The sequence below is a fragment of the Bombina bombina genome, chromosome 3, assembly GCF_027579735.1.
Source record: "Bombina bombina isolate aBomBom1 chromosome 3, aBomBom1.pri, whole genome shotgun sequence".
Classification (NCBI taxonomy): domain Eukaryota; kingdom Metazoa; phylum Chordata; class Amphibia; order Anura; family Bombinatoridae; genus Bombina; species Bombina bombina.
The window spans coordinates 405,765,002-405,787,505 of NC_069501.1; the positions used below are offsets into that span (position 1 = coordinate 405,765,002).

General features: G+C 38.7%; 1 protein-coding gene across 2 annotated transcripts in view; it reads right to left on the bottom strand.

The window, feature by feature from the left end:
* Positions 1 to 22,504, bottom strand: part of PFKFB2 (6-phosphofructo-2-kinase/fructose-2,6-biphosphatase 2) — a 137,595-nt gene that overhangs the window by 55,643 nt on the left and 59,448 nt on the right. For both annotated transcript variants that reach the window (XM_053706583.1, XM_053706582.1), the window contains exon 12: positions 8,654 to 8,783. In XM_053706583.1, the coding sequence (XP_053562558.1) occupies positions 8,654 to 8,783 (130 nt within the window). The remainder of the gene's footprint in view (positions 1 to 8,653; positions 8,784 to 22,504) is intronic.

The window sequence follows — 22,504 nt, forward strand, 5'->3', positions numbered from 1 at the left end:
ATCAGATCTATTTCTGGAAGCTCCCACATTTGAACAATCTGAAGAAATACCTCTGGGTGAAGAGACCATTCGCCCGGATGCAACGTTTGGCGACTGAGATAATCCGCTTCCCAATTGTCTATACCTGGGATATGAACTGCAGAGATTAGACAGGAGCTGGATTCCGCCCAAACCAAAATTCGAGATACTTCTTTCATAGCCAGAGGACTGTGAGTCCCTCCTTGATGATTGATGTATGCCACAGTTGTGACATTGTCTGTCTGAAAACAAATGAACGATTCTCTCTTCAGAAGAGGCCAAGACTGAAGAGCTCTGAAAATTGCACGGAGTTCCAAAATATTGATCGGTAATCTCACCTCCTGAGATTCCCAAACCCCTTGTGCTGTCAGAGATCCCCACACAGCTCCCCAACCTGTGAGACTTGCATCTGTTGAAATTACAGTCCAGGTCGGAAGCACAAAAGAAGCCCCCTGAATTAAACGATGGTGATCTGTCCACCACGTTAGAGAGTGTCGTACAATCGGTTTTAAAGATATTAATTGAGATATCTTTGTGTAATCCTTGCACCATTGATTCAGCATACAGAGCTGAAGAGGTCGCATGTGAAAACGAGCAAAGGGGATCGCGTCCGATGCAGCAGTCATAAGACCTAGAATTTCCATGCATAAGGCTACCGAAGGGAATGATTGTGACTGAAGGTTTCGACAAGCTGAAATCAATTTTAGACGTCTCTTGTCTGTTAAAGACAGAGTCATGGACACTGAATCTATCTGGAAACCCAGAAAGGTTACCCTTGTCTGAGGAATCAATGAACTTTTTGGTGAATTGATCCTCCAACCATGATCTTGAAGAAACAACACAAGTCGATTCGTATGAGATTCTGCTAAATGTAAAGACTGAGCAAGTACCAAGATATTGTCCAAATAAGGAAATACCACAATACCCTGTTCTCTGATTACAGACAGAAGGGCACCGAGAACCTTTGTAAAAATTCTTGGAGCTGTAGCTAGGCCAAACGGCAGAGCCACAAACTGGTAATGCTTGTCCAGAAAAGAGAATCTCAGGAACTGATAATGATCTGGATGAATCGGAATATGCAGATATGCATCCTGTAAATCTATTGTGGACATATAATGCCCTTGCTGAACAAAAGGCAAGATAGTCCTTACAGTTACCATTTTGAACGTTGGTATCCTTACATAACGATTCAATATTTTTAGATCCAGAACTGGTCTGAAGGAATTCTCCTTCTTTGGTACAATGAAGAGATTTGAATAAAACCCCATCCCCTGTTCCAGAACTGGAACCGGCATAATTACTCCAGCCAACTCTAGATCTGAAACACAATTCAGAAATGCTTGAGCTTTCACTGGATTTACTGGGATACGGGAAAGAAAAAATCTCTTTGCAGGAGGTCTCATCTTGAAACCAATTCTGTACCCTTCTGAAACAATGTTCTGAATCCAAAGATTGTGAACAGAATTGATCCAAATTTCTTTGAAAAAACGTAACCTGCCCCCTACCAGCTGAGCTGGAATGAGGGATGCACCTTCATGTGGACTTAGAAGCTGGCTTTGCCTTTCTAGAAGGCTTGGATTTATTCCAGACTGGAGATGGTTTCCAAACTGAAACTGCTCCTGAGGATGAAGGATCAGGCTTTTGTTCTTTGTTGAAACGAAAGGAACGAAAACGATTATTAGCCCTGTTTTTACCCTTAGATTTTCTATCCTGTGGTAAAAAAGTTCCTTTCCCACCAGTAACAGTTGAGATAATAGAATCCAACTGAGAACCAAATAATTTGTTACCCTGGAAAGAAATGGTAAGTAGAGTTGATTTAGAAGCCATATCAGCATTCCAAGTTTTAAGCCATAAAGCTCTTCTAGCTAAAATAGCTAGAGACATAAACCTGACATCAACTCTGATAATATCAAAAATGGCATCACAGATAAAATTATTAGCATGTTGAAGAAGAAGAATAATATTATGAGAATCATGATCTGTTACTTATTGCGCTAAAGTTTCCAACCAAAAAGTTGAAGCTGCAGCAACATCAGCCAATGATATAGCAGGTCTAAGAAGATTACCTGAACACAGATAAGCTTTTCTTAGAAAGGATTCAATTTTCCTATCTAAAGGATCCTTAAACGAAGTACCATCTGACGTAGGAATAGTAGTACGTTTAGCAAGGGTAGAAATAGCCCCATCAACTCTAGGGATTTTGTCCCAAAATTCTAATCTGTCAGACGGCACAGGATATAATTGCTTAAAACGTTTAGAAGGAGTAAATGAATTACCCAATTTATCCCATTCTCTGGAAATTACTTCAGAAATAGCATTAGGAACAGGAAAAACTTCTGGAATAACCACAGGAGATTTAAACACCTTATCTAAACATTTAGAATTAGTATCAAGAGGACCAGAATCCTCGATTTCTAAAGCAATTAGTACTTCTTTAAGTAAAGAACGAATAAATTCCATTTTAAATAAATATGAAGATTTATCAGCATCAATCTCTGAGACAGAATCCTCTGAACCAGAAGAGTCATCAGAATCAGAATGATGATGTTCATTTAAAAATTCATCTGTAGAAAGAGAAGTTTTAAAAGATTTTTTATGTTTACTAGAAGGAGAAATAACAGACATAGCCTTCTTGATGGATTCAGAAACAAAATCTCTTATGTTATCAGGAACATTCTGCACCTTAGATGTTGAAGGAACTGCAACAGGCAATGGTACATTACTAAAGGAAATATTATCTGCATTAACAATTAATACAAACAACAGCCGGAGGAATAGCTACCAAAAGTTTACAGCAGATACACTTAGCTTTGGTAGTTCCAGCACTAGACAGCGATTTTCCTGAAGTATCTTCTGACTCAGATGCAACGTGAGACATCTTGCAATATGTAAGAGAAAAAACAACATATAAAGCAAAATTGATCAAATTCCTTAAATGACAGTTTCAGGAATGGGAAAAAATGCCAATAAACAAGCTTCTAGCAACCAGAAGCAAAGAAAAAATGAGACTGAAATAATGTGGAGACAAAAGCGACGCCCATATTTTTTAGCGCCAAATAAGACGCCCACATTATTTGGCGCCTAAATGCTTTTTGGCGCCAAAAATGACGCCACATCCGGAACGCCGACATTTTTGGCGCAAAAGGACGTCAAAAATGACGCAACTTCCGGCGACACGTATGACGCCGGAAACAGAAAGATTTTTGCGCCAAAAAAGTCTACGCCAAGAATGACGCAATAAAATGAAGCATTTTCAGCCCCTGCGAGCCTAACAGCCCACAGGGAAAAAGAGTCAAATTTTTTAAGGTAAGAAAAAATGATTGATTCAAATGCATTATCCCAAATATGAAACTGACTGTCTGAAAATAAGGAATGTTGAACATCCTGAGTCAAGGATGCCCAACCATAGCTTAGAGTGTCACAGAAAATAAGATTTACTTACCCCAGGACACTCATCTACATGTTTGTAGAAAGCCAAACCAGTACTGAAACGAAAATCAGCAGAGGTAATGGTATATAAATAAGAGTATATCGTCGATCTGAAAAGGGAGGTAAGAGATGAATCTCTACGACCGATAACAGAGAACCTATGAAATAGACCCCGTAGAAGGAGATCATTGAATTCAAATAGGCAATACTCTCCTCACATCCCTCTGACATTCACTGCACGCTGAGAGGAAAACCGGGCTCCAACTTGCTGCGGAGCGCATATCAACGTAGAATCTAGCACAAACTTACTTCACCACCTCCATAGGAGGCAAAGTTTGTAAAACTGAATTGTGGGTGTGGTGAGGGGTGTATTTATAGGCATTTTGAGGTTTGGGAAACTTTGCACCTCTTGGTAGGAATGTATATCCCATACGTCACTAGCTCATGGACTCTTGCTAATTACATGAAAGAAACAATTATTAGACCTAAATTTACCTCAGATTTTTTATCCTGTGGTAAAAAAGTTCCCTTCCTTCCAGTAACAGTTGAGATAAAAGAATCCAACTGAGAACCGAATAATTTATTACCCTGGAAAGAAAGGGATAGCAAAGTTGACTTAGAAGACATATCAGCATTCCAAGTTTTAAGCCATAAAGCTCTTCTAGCTAAAATAGTTAGAGACATATACCTGACATCAATTCTAATGATATCAAAGATGGCATCACAAATAAAATAATTAGCATGTTATAGAATAATAATGCTATGAGAATTATGATCTGTTACTTGTTGCGCTAAAGCTTCTAACCAAAAAGTTGAAGCTGCAGCAACATCCGCTAAAAATATAGCAGGAGTAGAGACAGCCCCATTAACCTTAGGGATTTTGTCCCAAACTCTAATCTGTCAGATGGCACAGGATATAATTGCTTAAAACGTTTTAAAAGGAGTAAATGAATTACCCAAATTATTCCATTCCCTGGAAATTACTTCAGAAATAGCATCAGGGACAGGAAACACTTCTGGAATAACTACAGGAGATTTAAAAACCTTAAACGTTTAGTTTTAGTATCAAGAGGACCAGAATCCTCTATTTCTAATGCAATTAATACTTCTTTAAATAAAGAACGAATAAATTCCATCTTGAACAAATACAAAGATTTATCAGCATCAACCTCTGAGACAGAAACCTCTGAACCAGAAGAACCATTATCAGTATCAGAATGATGATGTTCATTTAAAAATTCATCTGAAAAAAGAGAAGTTTTAAAAGACTTTTATGTATACTAGAAGGAGAAATAACAGACATAGCCTTCTTAATGGATTTAGAAACAAAATCTCTTATGTTATCAGGAACACTCTGAGTATTAGATGTTGACGGAACAGCAACAGGTAATGTAACAGTACTAAAGGAAATTTTATCTGCATTAACAAGTTTGTCATAACATTTAATACAAACAACAGCTGAAGGAACAGATACCAAAAGTGATACACTTAGCTTTGGTAGCTCCAGCACCGGGCAGCGATTTTCCTGAAGTATCTTCTGACTCAGTTGCAACGTGGAACATCTTGCGATATGTAATAGAAAAAAAACAACATATAAAGCAAAATTGATCAAATTCCTTAAATAACAGTTTCAGGAATGGGAAAAAAATGCCAGTGAACAAGCTTCTAGCAACCAGAAGCAATAAATAATGAGACTTAAATAATGTGGAGACAAAAGTGACGCCCATATTTTTTTAGCGCCAAATAAGACGCCCACATTATTTGGCGCCTAAATGCTTTTGGCGCCAAAAATGACGCCACATCCGGAACGCTGACACTTTTGACGCAAAAGAACGTCAAAAAATGACGCAACTTCCAGCGACACGTATGACGCCGGAAACAGAAAAAAATTTTGCGCCAAAAAAGTCTGTGCCAAGAATGACGCAATAAAATGAAGCATTTTCAGCCCCCGAAAGCCTAACAGCCCACAGGGAAAAAGTCAAATTTTTTAAGGTAAGAAAAAATGATTGATTCAAATGCATTATCCCAAATATGAAACTGACTGTCTGAAAATAAGGAATGTTGAACATCCTGAGTCAAGGCAAATAAATGTTTGAATACATATATTTAGAACTTTATAAAGAACCTGCTGCGGAGCGCATATCAACGTAGAATCTAGCACAAACTTACTTCACCACCTCCATAGGAGGCAAAGTTTGTAAAACTGATTTGTGGGTGTGGTGAGGGGTGTATTTATAGGCATTTTAAGGTTTGGGAAACTTTGCCCCTCCTGGTAGGAATGTATATCCCATACGTCACTAGCTCATGGACTCTTGCTAATTACATGAAAGAAATAAAGAATTGGTTTTGTCTCTTTAAAAAAAAATAAAAAAAAATTGTAACTTAAATTATGGGCAAAACATACGCAGCTTAACTGAGCTAAAAACTTGTCAGTGCAAGAGATTCTGACAAAGTACTGCGCCTTTGCAAAATGAAAACAATTAACAACCTTTTGTGTTTTCAGATACAAGTAAGGAAAGAGCACCTCACCTCAACAGCTCTGCTGAGGCGCCTACCTTGATCCTACGACGTCCAAGACCGCTTGTTTAACTCGCAACCATGGGGTCGTGGTGTCACTGCTGATGGCACTTACCAACAGTCGGGACTTTCCGGAAGTGAATGTACGCTGCACGGCTTCTTTCCAGCCCCAGCAAGCCAAAGGAAGCCCCGCCCTTCATGGGCGTCGCCCAAACCTGAGAAGAACGCCGTCGTCTACAATATATTGATAAGCCGACAGACATGTTTTTAGGCAGGGGCAAGGCATGCAATAAAAATCCACCTAGTGCCACGAAATAAACGACCATAAACCGGAGTCTCCGGTAACAATCCTCAGCGTCAGCCAGTACACATTAGCCAGTAAACATTTTGTGTTTTTTCTAAAATAAAATGCAGCAAGGAATATAGCTTTTGACAATATAAAGCTACAGTGTCGGTTGACATTGCCACATGAGAACCCACACTCTGTTAGCAAGGAAAGCCCTTCCAGAGAGCCTATGTTTTTTTTCGCAACAGAAAAAGTACAGCCATTTCTGAGATAGCAAGTTGCCCAGAAAAATAAAGACTGCACTTACCTCTATGCTGAGCGACAGTATGACACGTCTCACAGGATCAAGAGGTCTTCTCCCTCCTGTAGTTCTGTGGACACAGAAGGGTCTTAGTTACTATCTGCTAAGAAAATCAATCCAGAAGTATGGGAGGCGCAGTGAGGGTAAAACCCCACGAGTTTCCATTGCTTTAAAGCCACCTGTAGCTCTACTCTAGAGGCTGACAAGGAATACAGCTACAACCTATAGTAAAATAGCACCCTTTGGCACCATTTTAAAAATAATAAACTCTTGATTGAAGAATCTAAACTAACACCTCACTTTACCTCTTCCTATCACTAACACAGGCAAAGAGATTGACTGGGTTGGGAGGGATGGGAGGAGCTACTTATACAGCTCTGCTGTGGTGCTCTTTGCCTCCTCCTGCTGACCAGGAGGCAATATCCCACAAGTAAGGATGAAATCCGTGGACTCATTGTATCTTGAAAAAGATATATATATATATATATATATATATATATATATATATATATATATATCATAGAACTTTCCTGTAGTATATCAGTCTGATCCCACCTATTATGGTGATTTTTCCCGCCCCAAAATACCAAGCAATTCCTCTCTGAACAAGGAACACAGCAACCCCCAGACAATTGTTTTGGCCTTTATTGGGCCTCATCAGTGAGGTGTAGCTATATTCCTCTAAGCACACTGAGCAAGGAGTCCACGTCTGGTTGCCCCTTTTTTCCATAGGGAGACTAAATACACACAGAGAGAAGTACACTCACAGGAACAAACAAATGGCTCAATGCCATTGTTAGCCTGTTCTATGGTGATTTACCACCTGTGTGCAGCTTTTAGCCCAGTGATGCTTTTCACAGAGTAGAAATTTCCTGTAGTATATCAGTCTGATCCCGCCTATTAGTCAGTCCAGTGGCGAAATACCAGGCAATTCCCCTCTGAACAAGGAACACAGCAACCCCAGACGATCGTTTTGGCCTTCATTGGGCTCTTCAGTTAGGTGTAGCTATAATCCTCTAAGCTCACTGAGCAAGGAGTCAACGTCTTACAACAGGAACAACGTCTTATTGAACCGGTTGATCGTTCCTGTGAGTGTGCTTTTCTCTGTGTGTATTTAGTCTCCCTATGGGAAAAAGGGGAAACCAGATGTGGACTCCTTGCTCAGTCTGCTTAGAGGAATATGGCTACACCTCACTGACGAGGCCCAATGAAGGCTGAAACGATCGTCTGGGGTTGCTGTATTCCTTGTTCAGAGAGGAATTGCTTGGTATTTTGGCGCTGGACTGACCGTAATAGGCGGAATCAGACTGATATACCACAGGAAAGTTCTGCTCAGTGAAAAGCATTACTGGGCTAAAAGAAGCTGCACCCAGGTGGTAAATCGTCTTAGAACAGGCTAACAATACTATTGAGCCGATTGTTCGTTCCTGTGAGTGTTCGTGAGTGTGTGTATATATATATATATATATATATATATATATATATATATCTTCATAAATATGAACAACTTATTAAATGTTCTACTCGCAATTGAAAGATGTTGGAACACTGCTACTGTGTAATTAAAAATGCATATCAGGCTGTTTCTCGTACTTTGCTTGGCAATTCTGATCATTCACTTATTAATCTTGTCCCTTTGAATAAGCAAAAGTTAAAATCTATCAAATCTGAAGTAAAATCAGTGCATTTATGGACAAAGGACAGTATATTAAGAAATTAAAGAATTGCTTCAAATCCACCAATTGGAGTATTTTTGGTAATAGCAATGACAATTAAGATAATTATGCTGATACAGTCACCTCATATCAACTTTTGTGACATCTGTACATAAATTCCAGAATAATAAACCTTAATTCACTCTAGAACTAAGGAAGCTATGCTCTGTTATAGAGGAGACAAAGAAATGGAATTAAGAAGGATTTAAAAAAGCTAAATATTCGTTCAAAAAAGTATTAAAGGCTGCTAATAAAAAAATAAAAAAACACAATCTAAAAAGGCAAACTTGAACAACATTTTGCTGCAAATGACAGTACTACACATTCTAGCATCCAGCTATTATAAAGGATGCTCTATTACCTAACACAGTCTAGGATGTTGCTTACCTGCACTTTTGTCCAGGAAATAAGCTAACAGACATCTCAAGACAGCCTGGTGACAGATAACTAGAATATTTCCTTGACGTTCCAACTCCATAATCACAGGCTCCAGACGCTGCACCAGATCTTGATAAGACTTTATTCATTCATTAAAAAAAATAAAAAATGTTACAATACAGCCAATGGTCACAATTTGAAAGCAACAAAGCTTTGCATAATATGTTAAGGGACATTGTAGTCAGAGTATTTTATTTTAAAAAATGCATGTTCCTACATAGGGGCCACAAAGAGTGAGTCAAAGTAATGCTTGTAAGCCAGAGACCATTCACAGGAAATACACATCTGATTCTGCTGTATTCGTTTACATTTTAACACCTTTTATTTCACATTTTGTTAGTGAAAAAACAAACAAATATTTTCAACATGTTTAACTGTAGCTCTTATATATGCATGATCACATGCATGACAGAATATATTTGAGCACAATGTCCCTTAGAAATTAAAGCATGCCACCGCAGGTAAAGGATTAAATACAAAAGCCACATTTTAACAGTTCAAGTGATACAAACTATGAATACTTTGTTTTATATACTGCAGCATATTTCATATTAAGCATTTTTTGTATGCGTCTGTGTGTGAGCTCCATAGTCAGCAAGCAAAATATATGTCCCCACTGGCTTTAAAGGATGTTGTCAACATAATTTGTTTTGGTGCCAGCTGTTAATGGCAGAATGCAAGAACACTGTCTAATAAAGCTTTTTACAATGCCACTTCAACACTCTTAGCCTAACTGTAAATAAACAAACAGCAAATATAAAAAATACTGACCATGTACATTTGCAATTTTAAAAGTATCAACATCTCAAGCTTAGTTTGCCATATTTACCTTGTACCCTGTCAAATTAAAGAAAACAATCAATCTCATTGGCTTCTTAGAATGAGCTGTGTGTTGAAATTGTTAAAATTACACAAAAAAGAACAGGTTAACAAAAAAACTTTAATGAACTATATATATATATATATATATATATATATATATATATATATATATATATATATATATATAAGCAAAAAACATTTTATTTACAAAGAAAAATGGTGTTGCTCCTTTATAAAAGGAAAATATTTTTTTTTAATATACATCTTGCTCTCTGTCAGCAATTTAAGGTTATTTAACAGTAAATAAATACTAAGGGCCAGATTACGAGTGGAACGCAAATGAACACTTCAGTTTGAGGGTTAATTGTGCTAGAAGTAAGCTTTTTTCGCTTGTCTGTTGCACTGATATTACGAATTAAAAGTAAACTATTTTCGCTCTCGCCCTAACCCGACAAGCGCAAATAGCCAAACTAAGAATATCTTGTGGAGGAAAAAGAAACCCACTCTCGCACAAACCTGATCGAAAATTCTCATGTGTGCTAACTAGACATGAAAATGTGAATATTTCACATTCCAATGTTCTTCACAAAAAAAAGAATATGTTCTATCTATTCTTTAATACATATTTCTACATATATCTGATGTTTTTTGGTACATATATATATATATATATATATATATATATAATCTAGGTTCAAACATGGTAGTGCCCATTACTTAGACACCCATTTTCATAGTTAAACTACAGGAAGGGGACAAAATAAAATAATGAAAGTATATTGCAATTTTTTTTATTTATTTTTTTAATTATACTTAAAGGGACACTGAACTCAATTTTTTTCTTTCATAATTCAGATAGAGCATGCAATTTTAAGCAACTTTCTAATTTACTCCTATTATCAATTTTTCTTTGTTCTCTTGCTATATTTATTTGAAAAAGAAGGCATCTAAGCTTTTTTTTACGTTCAGAACTCTGGACAGCACTTTTTTATTGGTGGATGAATTTATCCACCAATCAGAAAGGACAACCTAGGTTGTTCACCAAAAATGAGCCGGCATCTAAACTTACATTCTTGTATTTCAAATAAAGATACCAAGAGAATGAAGAAAATTTGATAATAGGAGTAAATTAGAAAGTTGCTTAAAATTTCATGCTCTATCTGAATCACGAAAGAAAAAAATTTGGGTTCAGTGTCCCTTTAAAGGGATACTAAACCCATTTTTTTTTTTTCATGGTTCAGATAGAGCACGCAATTTAAAGCAACTTTCTAATTTACTCCTATTATCAAATTTTCTTCATTCTCTTGCTATCTTTCTTTAAAAAGCAGTAATGTAAAGCTTAGGAGCCAGTCCATTTTAGGTTTATCATTAAATAAAAAAATTGGGTTTAGTATCCCTTTAATTAATCCCTTAAACTTTAAGTCATTTCCACCACTGTCCTGCTCTGTTTTGGAGTTTTTAGTTGCTGATCACATTTAAGCCCTACTGTAGGCCATTTTCAGTGACAAACCACACATTACATAATGTTATTTTCAGCAAACAATACAAACTATATCATTATTTTATGTATACTGTATATCATGACATATTAGAGCTTAACAACAAAATGTATATTTTTATTAACCCCTTTACTCCGTTAGGAAGTTCCAGTGCTGGGCTTTAACGACGTTAGGACGTCATGGAACATTCTACCATATACAGTGTTTTGCATCGTCCCCCTTTGACGTAGGCAAGGATCGGCCTAGAGGGTGGGTGCCTAGCAGCATAGGCAGTCCCCCATGATCTGAGTCCGGCGTTGAAATCACACAATCGCATTGACGATCGTGTGATTTCATATTTACAATATTTTCATATTTATTATTATTCCACCACAAAGGGGTTAAAAACGTAACAAATAAGGTTATAAACAATTGTGTGCTCTTTTTATATAAACCCTTTAGTTAAAAGAAGGTGTCATCCTCATATAAATAAGGGCCTTTGGGTATCATTATATACTTTAATTTGCACATAGGGGCTCTCATGAGACTATACTCAAATAAACGCACATTTATTCACACAAATTCATCACTATTACCACAGTGATCACCTAGCTATTAAAACTTATGTTGAAGCTTTTTTTTTTGTCATCATGCACCTCTACTCCCTGTAATTTGCAGCTGATCACGATATAAATTGTGATTACCTGCAACACTTTAACATTAGTGAGGGGGGCATTTAACAGAGCCAGTATCCCCCCGCCCTCCCCCCCATGATCCCTTATTTGAAAGAGGGGTTACTTGTCTCTTTAGCTCAAACAGGGGGGAGATATGGGTTCTGTTAGAGCCTGCCTGCCTCCCTCAAATTAAATGTTACAGACACAAGAGACACTTCACTTGAAAGAGGGGAGTCTTCGCCTTTAATTTAGAGGTTCCATGCCCCTGTAAGATGCAGCTCATCACCATTAAAGCGGCAATAACCAGCTCATAAAAGTTAAGTTTGACCTGAGGTGGGTGGGGGCCCCCATATAGCACCTCTTGTGTTTGTGGAACAAGTGACCCCCCCCCCCATTTGAAAGACGGGTGTTTGCCCTTTCATATGAGGGGTCACTTGTTCCTCTAGCAAAAAACAAGGGGGATATAGGGGCTCTGTTAGCAACCCCCTCCATTTCAGGGAAACAGTACCTATAAGTGCATCTGCAGGTTATTGTCACTTTAAGAGTGAACACCTGCATCTTACAAGGGTATTAGACCCCTCATGTGAAATAGGGAATTGCCTTCTTTTAAATGAGGTGTCACATTCCCCTCTAAATTTCAAGTGATCACCATGGTAATGCTGCAATGACATCTGTACAGTGTTTGTTAAGGGGACACTTAAGGCCCCTATCCCCCCATAAAACAGGGAGTGATATGAATTCAGAGTGGTTTTAAAACATAGAGCAGAACCTCCTCTTTCCAAAGTGGGGTCTTATAACACTGTCATTAGTGGGCTATTGCCATAAAATTGGAAATCACCCCTATCTCCCAAAGACAGCATACAACTCATAAGCAAACAATACCCCTCACATGAAAGAAAAAAGTAAATGTATGCTTACCTGATAAATTAATTTCTTCTATGGTACGACGAGTCCACTGATTCATCCTTTACTTGTGTGATATTATCCTCCTGCTAACAGGAAGTGGCAAAGAGCACCACAGCAGAGCTGTCTATATAGCGCCTCCCTTAACTCCACCCCCCAGTCATTCGACCGAAGGTACAGGAAGAAAAAGGAGAAACTAAAAGGTGCAGAGGTGACTGAAGTTTTAAAGCAAAAAAATATAATCTGTCTTAAATTGACAGGGCGGGCCGTGGACTCGTCGTATCATAGAAGAAATCAATTTATCAGGTAAGCATAAATTTCCTTTTCTTCTATAAGATACGACGAGTCCACGGATTCATCCTTTACTTGTGGGATACAATACCAAAGCTACAGGACACAGATGAACGGGAGGGACAAGACAGATGGCTAAACAGAAGGCACCACTGCTTGAAGAACCTTTCTCCCAAAAATAGCCTCCGAAGAAGCAAAAGTATCAAATTTGTAAAATTTGGAAAAGGTATGAAGTGAAGACCAAGTCGCAGCCTTACAAATCTGTTCAACAGAAGCATCATTTTTAAAAACCCATGTGGAAGCCACCGCTCTAGTAGAGTGAGCTGTAATTCTTTCAGGAGGCTGCTGTCCAGCAGTCTCGTATGCCAAACGGATTATGCTTTTCAGCCAAAAAGAAAGAGAGAGGTAGCCGTAGCTTTTTGACCTCTACGTTTTCCAGAATAGACAACAAACAGAGAAGATGTTTGACGGAAATCTTTGGTCGCTTGCAAGTAAAACTTCAAAGCACGAACCACGTCCAAGTTGTGCAACAGACGCTCCTTCTTAGAGGAAGGATTAGGACACAGGGAAGGAACAACAATTTACCGATTAATATTCTTATTAGTAACAACCTTAGGAAGGAATCCAGGTTTGGTACGCAAAACCACCTTATCAGAATGAAAAACAAGATAAGGCGAGTCGCATTGCAATGCAGATAGTTCAGAAACTCTTCGAGCCGAAGTGATAGCAACTAAAAACAGAACTTTCCAAGATGGAAGCTTAATATCTATGGAATGCATAGGTTCAAACGGAACCCCTTGAAGAACTAAATTCAAACTCCATGGCGGAGCAACAGGTTTAAACACAGGCTTGATTCTAACTAAAGCCTGACAAAACGACTGAACGTCTGGAACATCTGCCAGACGCTTGTGCAGTAAAATTGATAAAGCAGATATCTGTCCCTTTAGGGAACTAGCTGATAACCCCTTCTCCAATCCTTCTTGGAGAAAGGACAAAATCCTAGGAATCCTGATCTTACTCCATGAGTATCCTTTGAATTCACACCAATAAAGCTATTTACGCCATATCTTATGATAAATTTTCCTAGTGACAGGCTTTCGAGCCTGAATCAAGGTATCTATGACCGACTCAGAGAATCCCCGCTTGGATAAAATCAAGCGTTCAATCTCCAGGCCGTAGAGAAACTAGATTTGGATGCTGGAATGGACCTTGAATGAGAAGGTCCTGTCTCAGCGGCAGTGTCCACGGTAGTAGAGATGACATGTCCACCAGGTCTGCATACCAAGTCCTGCGTGGCCACGCAGGTGCTATCAAAATCACCAAAGCTCTCTCCTGTTTGATTCAGACAATCAGACGAGGAAGGAGAGGAAATGGTGGAAACACATAAGCCAGGTTGAACGACCAAGGTACTGCTAGAGCATCTATCAGTACTGCTTGAGGATCCCTTGATTTGGACCCGTAACAAGGAAGTTTGGCATTCTGATGAGATGCCATCAGATCCAATTCTGGTGTGCCCCATTGATGAATCAATTGTGCAAACACCTCCGGATGGAGTTCCCACTCCCCCGGATGAAAAGTCTGACAACTTAGAAAATCTGCTTCCCAGTTCTCCACTCCTGGGATATAGATTGCTGATAGATGGCAAGAATGAGTCTCTGCCCATCAAATTATTTTGGAAACCTCTATCATCGCTAGAGAACTCTTTGTTCCCCCCTGATGATTGATATATGCTACAGTCGTGATATTGTCCGACTGGAATCTTATGAATCTGGCCGAAGCCAGCTGAGGCCACGCCTGAAGCGCGTTGAATATCGCTCTCAGTTCTAGAATATTTATCGGGAGGAGAGCCTCCTCCTGAGTCCACACACCCTGTGCTTTCAGGCAATTCCAGACTGCACCCCAGCCCAATAGGCTGGCGTCCGTCGTCACTATGACCCATGCTGGCCTGCGGAAACACATTCCCTGGGACAGATGATCCTGTGACAACCACCAAAGAAGAGAGTCTCTGGTCTCTTGATCCAGATTTATCTGAGGAGATAAATTTGCATAATCCCCATTCCACTGTTTGAGCATGCATAGTTGCAGTGGTCTGAGATGCAAGCGAGCAAACGGAACTATGTCCATTGCCACTACCATTAGTCCAATTACCTCCATACACTGAGCCACTGACGGCCGAGGAATGGAATGAAGAGCTCAGCAGGTGGTTAAAATCTTTGATTTCCTGACCTCCGTCAGGAAACTTTTCATGTCTACCAAATCTATTAGAGTTCCCAGGAATGGAACTCTTGTGAGGGGGATAAGTAAACTCTTTTTTACGTTCACCTTCCACCCGTGAGATCTTAGAAAAGCCAACACGATGTCCGTGTGAGATTTGGCTAGTTGGTAAGTTGACGCCTGAATTAAGATATCGTCCAGATAAGGCGCCACTGCTATGCCCCACGGCCTTAGAACCGTCAGAAGGGACCCTAGCACTTTTGTGAAAATTCTGGGAGCTGTGGCCAACCCGAAGGGAAGAGCCACAAACTGGTAATGCTTGTCCAGGAAGGCGAACCTGAGGACTGGTGATCTTTGTGGATAGGAATGTGAAGATACGCATCCTTTAAATCCACAGTGGTCATATATCGACCCTCCTGAATCATTGGTAAAATAGTCTGAATGGTCTCCATCTTGAAGGATGGGACTCTGAGGAATTTGTTTAGGATCTTGAGATCTAAGATTGGTCTGAAGGTTCCCTCTTTTTTGGGAACCACAAACAGATTGGAGTAAAACTCCTGCCCCTATTCTGCTTTTGGAACTGGGCAGATTACTCCCATGGTATATAGGTCTTCTACACAGCGTAAGAACGCCTCTCTTTTTGTCTGGTTTACAGACAATTGAGAAAGATGGAATCTCCCCCTTGGAGGAGAATCTTTGAAGTCTAGAAGATACCCCTGGGTCACGATTTCTAAAGCCCAGGAGTCCTGAACGTCTCTTGCCCAAGCCTGAGCAAAGAGAGAAAGTCTGCCCCCTACTAGATCCGGTCCCGGATCGGGGGCTGCCCCTTCATGCTGTCTTGGTGGCAGCAGAGGGCTTCTTGGCCTGTTTACCCTTGTTCCAAGTCTGGTTAGGTCTCCAGACTGACTTGGATTGAGCAAAATTCCCCTCCTGCTTTGCAGCAGGGGAGGAGGGAGAGAGACCACCTTTGAAGTTTCAAAAGGAACGAAAATTATTTTGTTTGGTCCTCATCTTATTTGTCTTATCCTGAGGAAGGGCATGGCCTTTTCCTCCAGTGATGTCTGAAATTATCTCTTTCAGTTCAGGCCGAATAGGGTCTTACCCTTGAAAGGAATGGCTAAAAGCTTAGATTTTGATGACACGTCAGCAGACCAGGACTTAAGCCATAACGCTCTACGCGCTAAAATGGCAAAACCTGAATTATTTGCCGCTAATTTAGCCAGTTGAAAAGCGGCATCTGTAATGAAAGAATTCGCTATCTTGAGAGCCCTAAACCAAAACGCAGCTGCAGTAGTTACAGGAACAATGCACGCTATAGGTTGCAGAAGAAAACCTTGATGAATAAATATTTTCTTTAGAAGACCCTCTAATTTTTTATCCATAGGATCTTTGAAAGCACAACTGTCTTCAATAGGTATAGTTGTATGCTTAGCCAGGGTAGAAATAGCTCCCTCCACCTTAGGGACCGTCTGCCACGAATCCCGAATGGTGTCTGATATGGGAAACATTTTCTTAAAAGTACGAGGGGGAGAAAACGGAATACCTGGTCTATCCCACTCCTTAGTAACAATGTCCGAAATCCTCTTAGGGACCAAAAAAACAGTGTAAGCAGGAACCTCTAGATATCTATCCATTTTACACAATTTCTCTGGTGGAATTACAATAGGGTCACAATCATCCAGAGTCGCTAAAACCTCCCTGAGCAACAAGCGGAGGTGTTCTAGCTTAAATTTAAAAGCCGTCATATCTGAGTCTGTCTGAGGGAACATCTTTCCTGAATCAGAAAGCTCTCCCTCAGACAGCAATTCCCTCACCCCCAACTCAGAACATTGTGAGGGTACATCGGAGATGGCTAATAAAGCGTCAGAGGGCTCAGCATTTACTCTCACACCGGACCTACTGCACTTCCCCTGCAACCCAGGCAGTTTAGATAAAACCTCTGTGAGGGTAGTATTCATAACTGCGGCCATATCTTGCAGGGTGAAAGAATTAGACGCACTAAAAGTACTTGGCTTCGCTTGTGCGGGTGTTAATGGTTGTGACACTTGGGGAAAATTAGATGGCATAACCTGATTCTCTTCTGACTGAGAATCATCCTGCGACATACTTTTATCAGCTAAAATATGTTCTTTGCAATTTATTGCCCTTTCAGTGCATGAGGGACACATTTTAAGAGGGGGCTCCACAATGGCTTCCAAACACATTGAACATTGGCTTTCCTCAATGTCAGACATGTTAAACAGGCTAGTAATGACTACAAACAGGCTTGAAAACGCTTTATTTAGTGAAAAAATAACAATCTTAAAAAACGGTACTGCGCCTTTAAGAGAAAAAAAGCATACACGTTTTGCAAAACTGCTTTAAAATAATCAAATCGTTTCAATTTTTTGATATAAGTATTCAAATTATGCAGCTAAGTTTGCCCCACAAGGAAAGGAACACTTAACCTTTACTGTAAAAAACGGATAATTAATAAACGTTTAAATCCGGAAAAAACACCCCCTGCGCCTACCTGCCCTCAGCGATCTTGGAAACAGGGTTAAAGCTTCGATTTGGCCCAATACTCTCACAAGGGCCCACCGGAGTTGGAGCTTGCCTGTCAAATACAACTGCGCAACTGAGGCGCGAAAATAGGCCCCGGCCATCTCGATGTCTTTCAGCCCAAATGAACCGCACCAGAGCAGTCTCAAACTAGCCATGTGGGTTCTTAAACCCAAAAAGAAGCCAAGTGTACCCTCTCATTAAAGCATCAAAAACGTTCCTGCCAAAAACGTTATCAGCACTCCCAGTTAAATAAACGTTTGCGCACAAACATTCAAACTCAGTGTCAACCATTTTTTCTTAGCCCCTATATGCAAGCTTAAAGGATTACTTTCTGTTATAATTTTTAAGCCAAACAACTAACACATTAAAGTTAATAAACATTAATTAAAACCTACTGACCTATATTTTCTCCAAAACGAAGTTTCATAACGTTATAAAAGTTATATCTTTTATTCGCCGATGATGTCACGTTATCCTGCCCACTATTTTCAGCACTGCGTGTTCAAAATACTTAAACCAATGAAATTGTGTTTAAAGCGCCATTTTGAAACCTAGGTATTGTAAACGGATTGCTACAGAGCAAAGGATACCCACGGAGTGGGTTTGGAAAACAATTAAATTTGCAGACAAGATTTCTGATATACGGTAGAGATATGTTAATGAAATGCTATTGATAAAAAGCGTATTTGGGGTAGTTAGTAACAGGCATAGAAAATATTTACTTACAGTGGCCCTTTAATAATACCCCTTTTCTTTTAGGATTACTGCTTACCCTTACCCTCATGGGGATACTGTCAGCCAATTCTGAAATACCACAGTCTCTCCAGAAAAAAATGACTGAACATACCTCACTGCTTACAGCATGAAAAACGTTCCTCACACTGAAGTTTCTTAAGTACTCCTCAGTCATTCTGTGGGAACTGCTCTGGATCTTAGTGACAAATGCTAAGATCATCAGCCTCCAGACAGAAGTCTTCATCCATCTGCTGCCTGAGAGAAAATAGTACACACCGGTACCATTTAAAATAAAAAACTCTTGCTTGAAGAAAATAAAAACTAACATTTTATCACCTCTTTCACTTTAGCCTTCCTAGTACTTAGAGTAGGCAAAGAGAATGACTGGGGGGTGGAGTTAAGGGAGGAGCTAAATAGACAGCTCTGCTGTGGTGCTCTTTGCCACTTCCTGTTAGCAGGAGGATAATATCCCACAAGTAAAAGATGAATCCGTGGACTCGTCGTATCTTATAGAAGAAATGGCAATCACCTGTTTTCTAGGTGCCTTTTACAGTAAGACAACTGACAAATAAAGGGTCACATGCCCAAGTGGCTATCAGCTGATGACAATGGTCTAAGTGATAACCTGACAGAACTATAGGCATATGGAACTATATCAAGAAAGGGGTGCATATGCACTAATTGCCCCCCCCCCCCCCCCCCCCCCCACAATATATAGGCAATCTTAAGACCCCTTATTTGACATCAGAATTTCTGCACTTTCAAATGAGTGGTCTTGAGTTTGTCACGCTGCCAGATGATTGCCATAACATTAACATATAGCTTACAGCTTTCGCTCAATTTTGAGGTTTCTGGCAATTTTAAAGATGCCTTTATAATAATTTCATAAGAGAAATGTACCATAGGATTCCTCATTTGAAAGAGGAAGGGTCCCATGATTCAAATAAGGGGTTTTATATCCTTATAGCTATGAAGTGATTATCATAGTAATAATGATAACCTGGCAGTAGCCGCTAGCCTTATGTTGTTGTGTTGCGGATGTTGGGAATGTAAATGTGATATTTTGTGAAATTCTATGTAGGATTTCTTTTTGTACAACTATCTCATATTTTGTTTGTTTTTTATATTTTTTGCTACACTAAGTGAGTTTTGACAGGGGTAGGAGCATGCAGCAAAGGTATAAAATAGGTTAATCCATCTCTCTGAGTAATCAGAATATTGTGAAAGATTAGATTTTTTATACCTATTCATTTTCTGTATAAATTGCAAGATGGTCCACAGTGCCAAAAACAATAAATATTTTCTGATTTTCAATTACCAATTGTTTCAAAAAAATATTTAAATATAAAATATTAAATGATGGTGTTTTGGGAAGATGAACAGATTATTAATGTGGGACAACAAAATTTGGGTTTAAAATTATTAGGCAATAATGACTTCTGTGCTGCTATTTACTATGTGAGCCATAGAAAATGACACAAAAATGCAATTTGTTTTTGCTTTTCACATAGTGCCGTTTTCCTATATTATGATATTTCTGCAAACTAAAGTTATTTTCGGAAAATGCTACGTCTGCTGAAAAAAGTGAGGTATAATTTGTGTGGGTACAACACAGAAAAGTCTATTTTTTTTTCTAAAACTGCAATGAGGGCCAAATAATTAAAAACTGCTTCAGCACAGGGGGAGTGAAAATGGCTCAATCGTGAAGTATTCAAAGTGGGGCTTCTGGGACTAGTTCAATGAATACATATATGAAAATGTGTATTTTTATTACATTGTGTTTTACATACCCAAGGCAGACACCAATTGCCTTTCAAACAAACAGTGGGTCTTGTGTATTTAGAGGGCTTGATTGTGATTTAGTCAGAAACACAAACTTTATTTCATGATTCAGATAGAGAATACAATTTTAAATAACTTAAGTTTACTTCTATTATCAAATGTGCTTGATTCTCTTGGTATCCTTTGTTGAAGGAGCAGCAGCGTACTACTGGGAGCTAGCTGAACCCATCCGGTGATAGAATAACAAGCAGCATATGTGCGTAGCAACAAATCAGCACATGACTCTAAGTAGTTCTTTGCTGCTCATGAGCCTACCAAGTAAAGAAAGCAAATTAGATAATAAAAGTAAGAAGGAAAAATGTGTAAAATTGCATGCTCTGTCTGAATCATGAACATTTAATTTTTACTTTACTGTCCCTTTAAAATGTCAGCTGAATCCATTTATATTAACTTGTTTGTTGTGACGAGTTAATGACAGATACAAAAAACAATCACTATGCACAATGTTGCAGAGTAAAAAATTCCTTATCCAGTAGGATTTACTCCAGCCTCTGGCGCAACAGAGAAAAATAAAAATAACAAAATTTTAGAGGGACACAAAACATTGAGATTGTAATATAAAACACACTTATTTATGTCTAAATAAATAAACTTTAGAATAGAAATTCATTATTTTTATTGATTCCTTTCCAGTAATTTAGCTCTGAAAATTGAGTTTTTCAATTTTTAGAATTGGAAATGTACACTGCAGACTTCACATAACCCCGCTACATATCTGCCCTAATTGGCCTCAGTAGATGTGATTAAAGGGACATGAAACCCCCCAAAAATTCTCTCATTATTCAGATTAAGAATACAATTTTAAAAAAAGAAGTTTCCAGTTTACTTCTATTATCAAATTTGCTTTGTTCTCTTATTATTCCTTGTTGAAGAGATACCTAGATAGGTAGCATGCACATAACAGTGCTGCCATCTTGTGCTCTTGCCAACGTATAAACATTGTTGCAAAACTGCTGCCACATAGTACTGAAGACACTTGCACACTCCTGAGCTCACATCCCTGTTTTTTAACAAAGGATAACAAAAAAAAAAGTGATAATAGAAATATGCTGGAAAGTTGTTTCAAAATTGTTTGTTCTATCGGAATCATGAAAGAACATTTTTGGGTTTTATGTCTACTGCAAAGCAATGGAAATTTTGCTAACAAATTGAGAGTGGCTCGCCTTGTCTACTACAATAACAAGTTCAATTAAAGGGACACTAAACCAAGATTTTTTCTTTCATGATTCAGGTAGAGAATACAATTTTAAACAACATTCCAATTTACTTCTGTTATCTGATTTGCTTCATTCTATAGATATCCTTTGTTGAAGAAATAGCAATGCACATGGTGAGCCAATCACATGAGGCATCTATGTGCAGCCACAAATCAGCAGCTACTGAGCCTATCTAGATATGCTTTTCAGCAAAGGATATCAAGACAATGTAGCAAACTATATAATAGAAGTAAATTAGAAAACTGTTTAAAATGGCATACTCTTTCAAAATCATGAAAGAAAAAATTTGTGTTTCATGTCCCTTTAAGATAAAGGGACAGTCAATTCAAAATAAAACTGTCATGATTCAGATAGGGAATGCAATTTTAAACAACTTTCCACTTTACTTTTATCATCAATTTTGCTTTGTTCTCTCGGTGTTCTTTGTTGAAAGCTCAACCTAGGTAGGCTCATATGCTAATTTCTAAGCCCTTGAAGGTTGCCTCTTGTCTCAGTGCATTTGACAGTTTTTGACAGTTAGACAGCACTAGTTCATGCGTGTCATAGATAATACTGTGCTCACCCCTGTAGATTTACCTAGGAGTCAGTATGGATTGGATAAAAATCAAGTCTGAAAAGAACGGAGATAAGGGGGCAGACAGCAGAGGCTTAGATACAAGGTAATCACTGAGGTAAAAAGTATATTATTATAACTGTGTTGGTTATAAAAAACTGGGGAATGGGTAATAAAGGGATTATCTATCTTTTTAAACAATAAACATTTTCATGTGGTGGGGAAGTTGGCCATTGGGGAAAAAAACTGCAAACTAGGTGTTAATAAAGGGGTCGAAAAATCAGTTTAAAATTTAGTAGCCAGAGAAACTTTTAGGAGCCAGACAGTGGTATTTCTATATAGATGTATGGAGAATAACCCAAAAGTTAGGAGCCAGGGGTAAAATTCTAGTAGCCAGTGGCTCAGAAATTTTTCACACTCAGCTAGAATATTCAATTATTACAATAGCACACAAATGCATGTAATTATAAGGTTTTGTGTCTCTTTAAATTACAAGACAAACAAAATAAAATTTAAAAAAAAGTCCA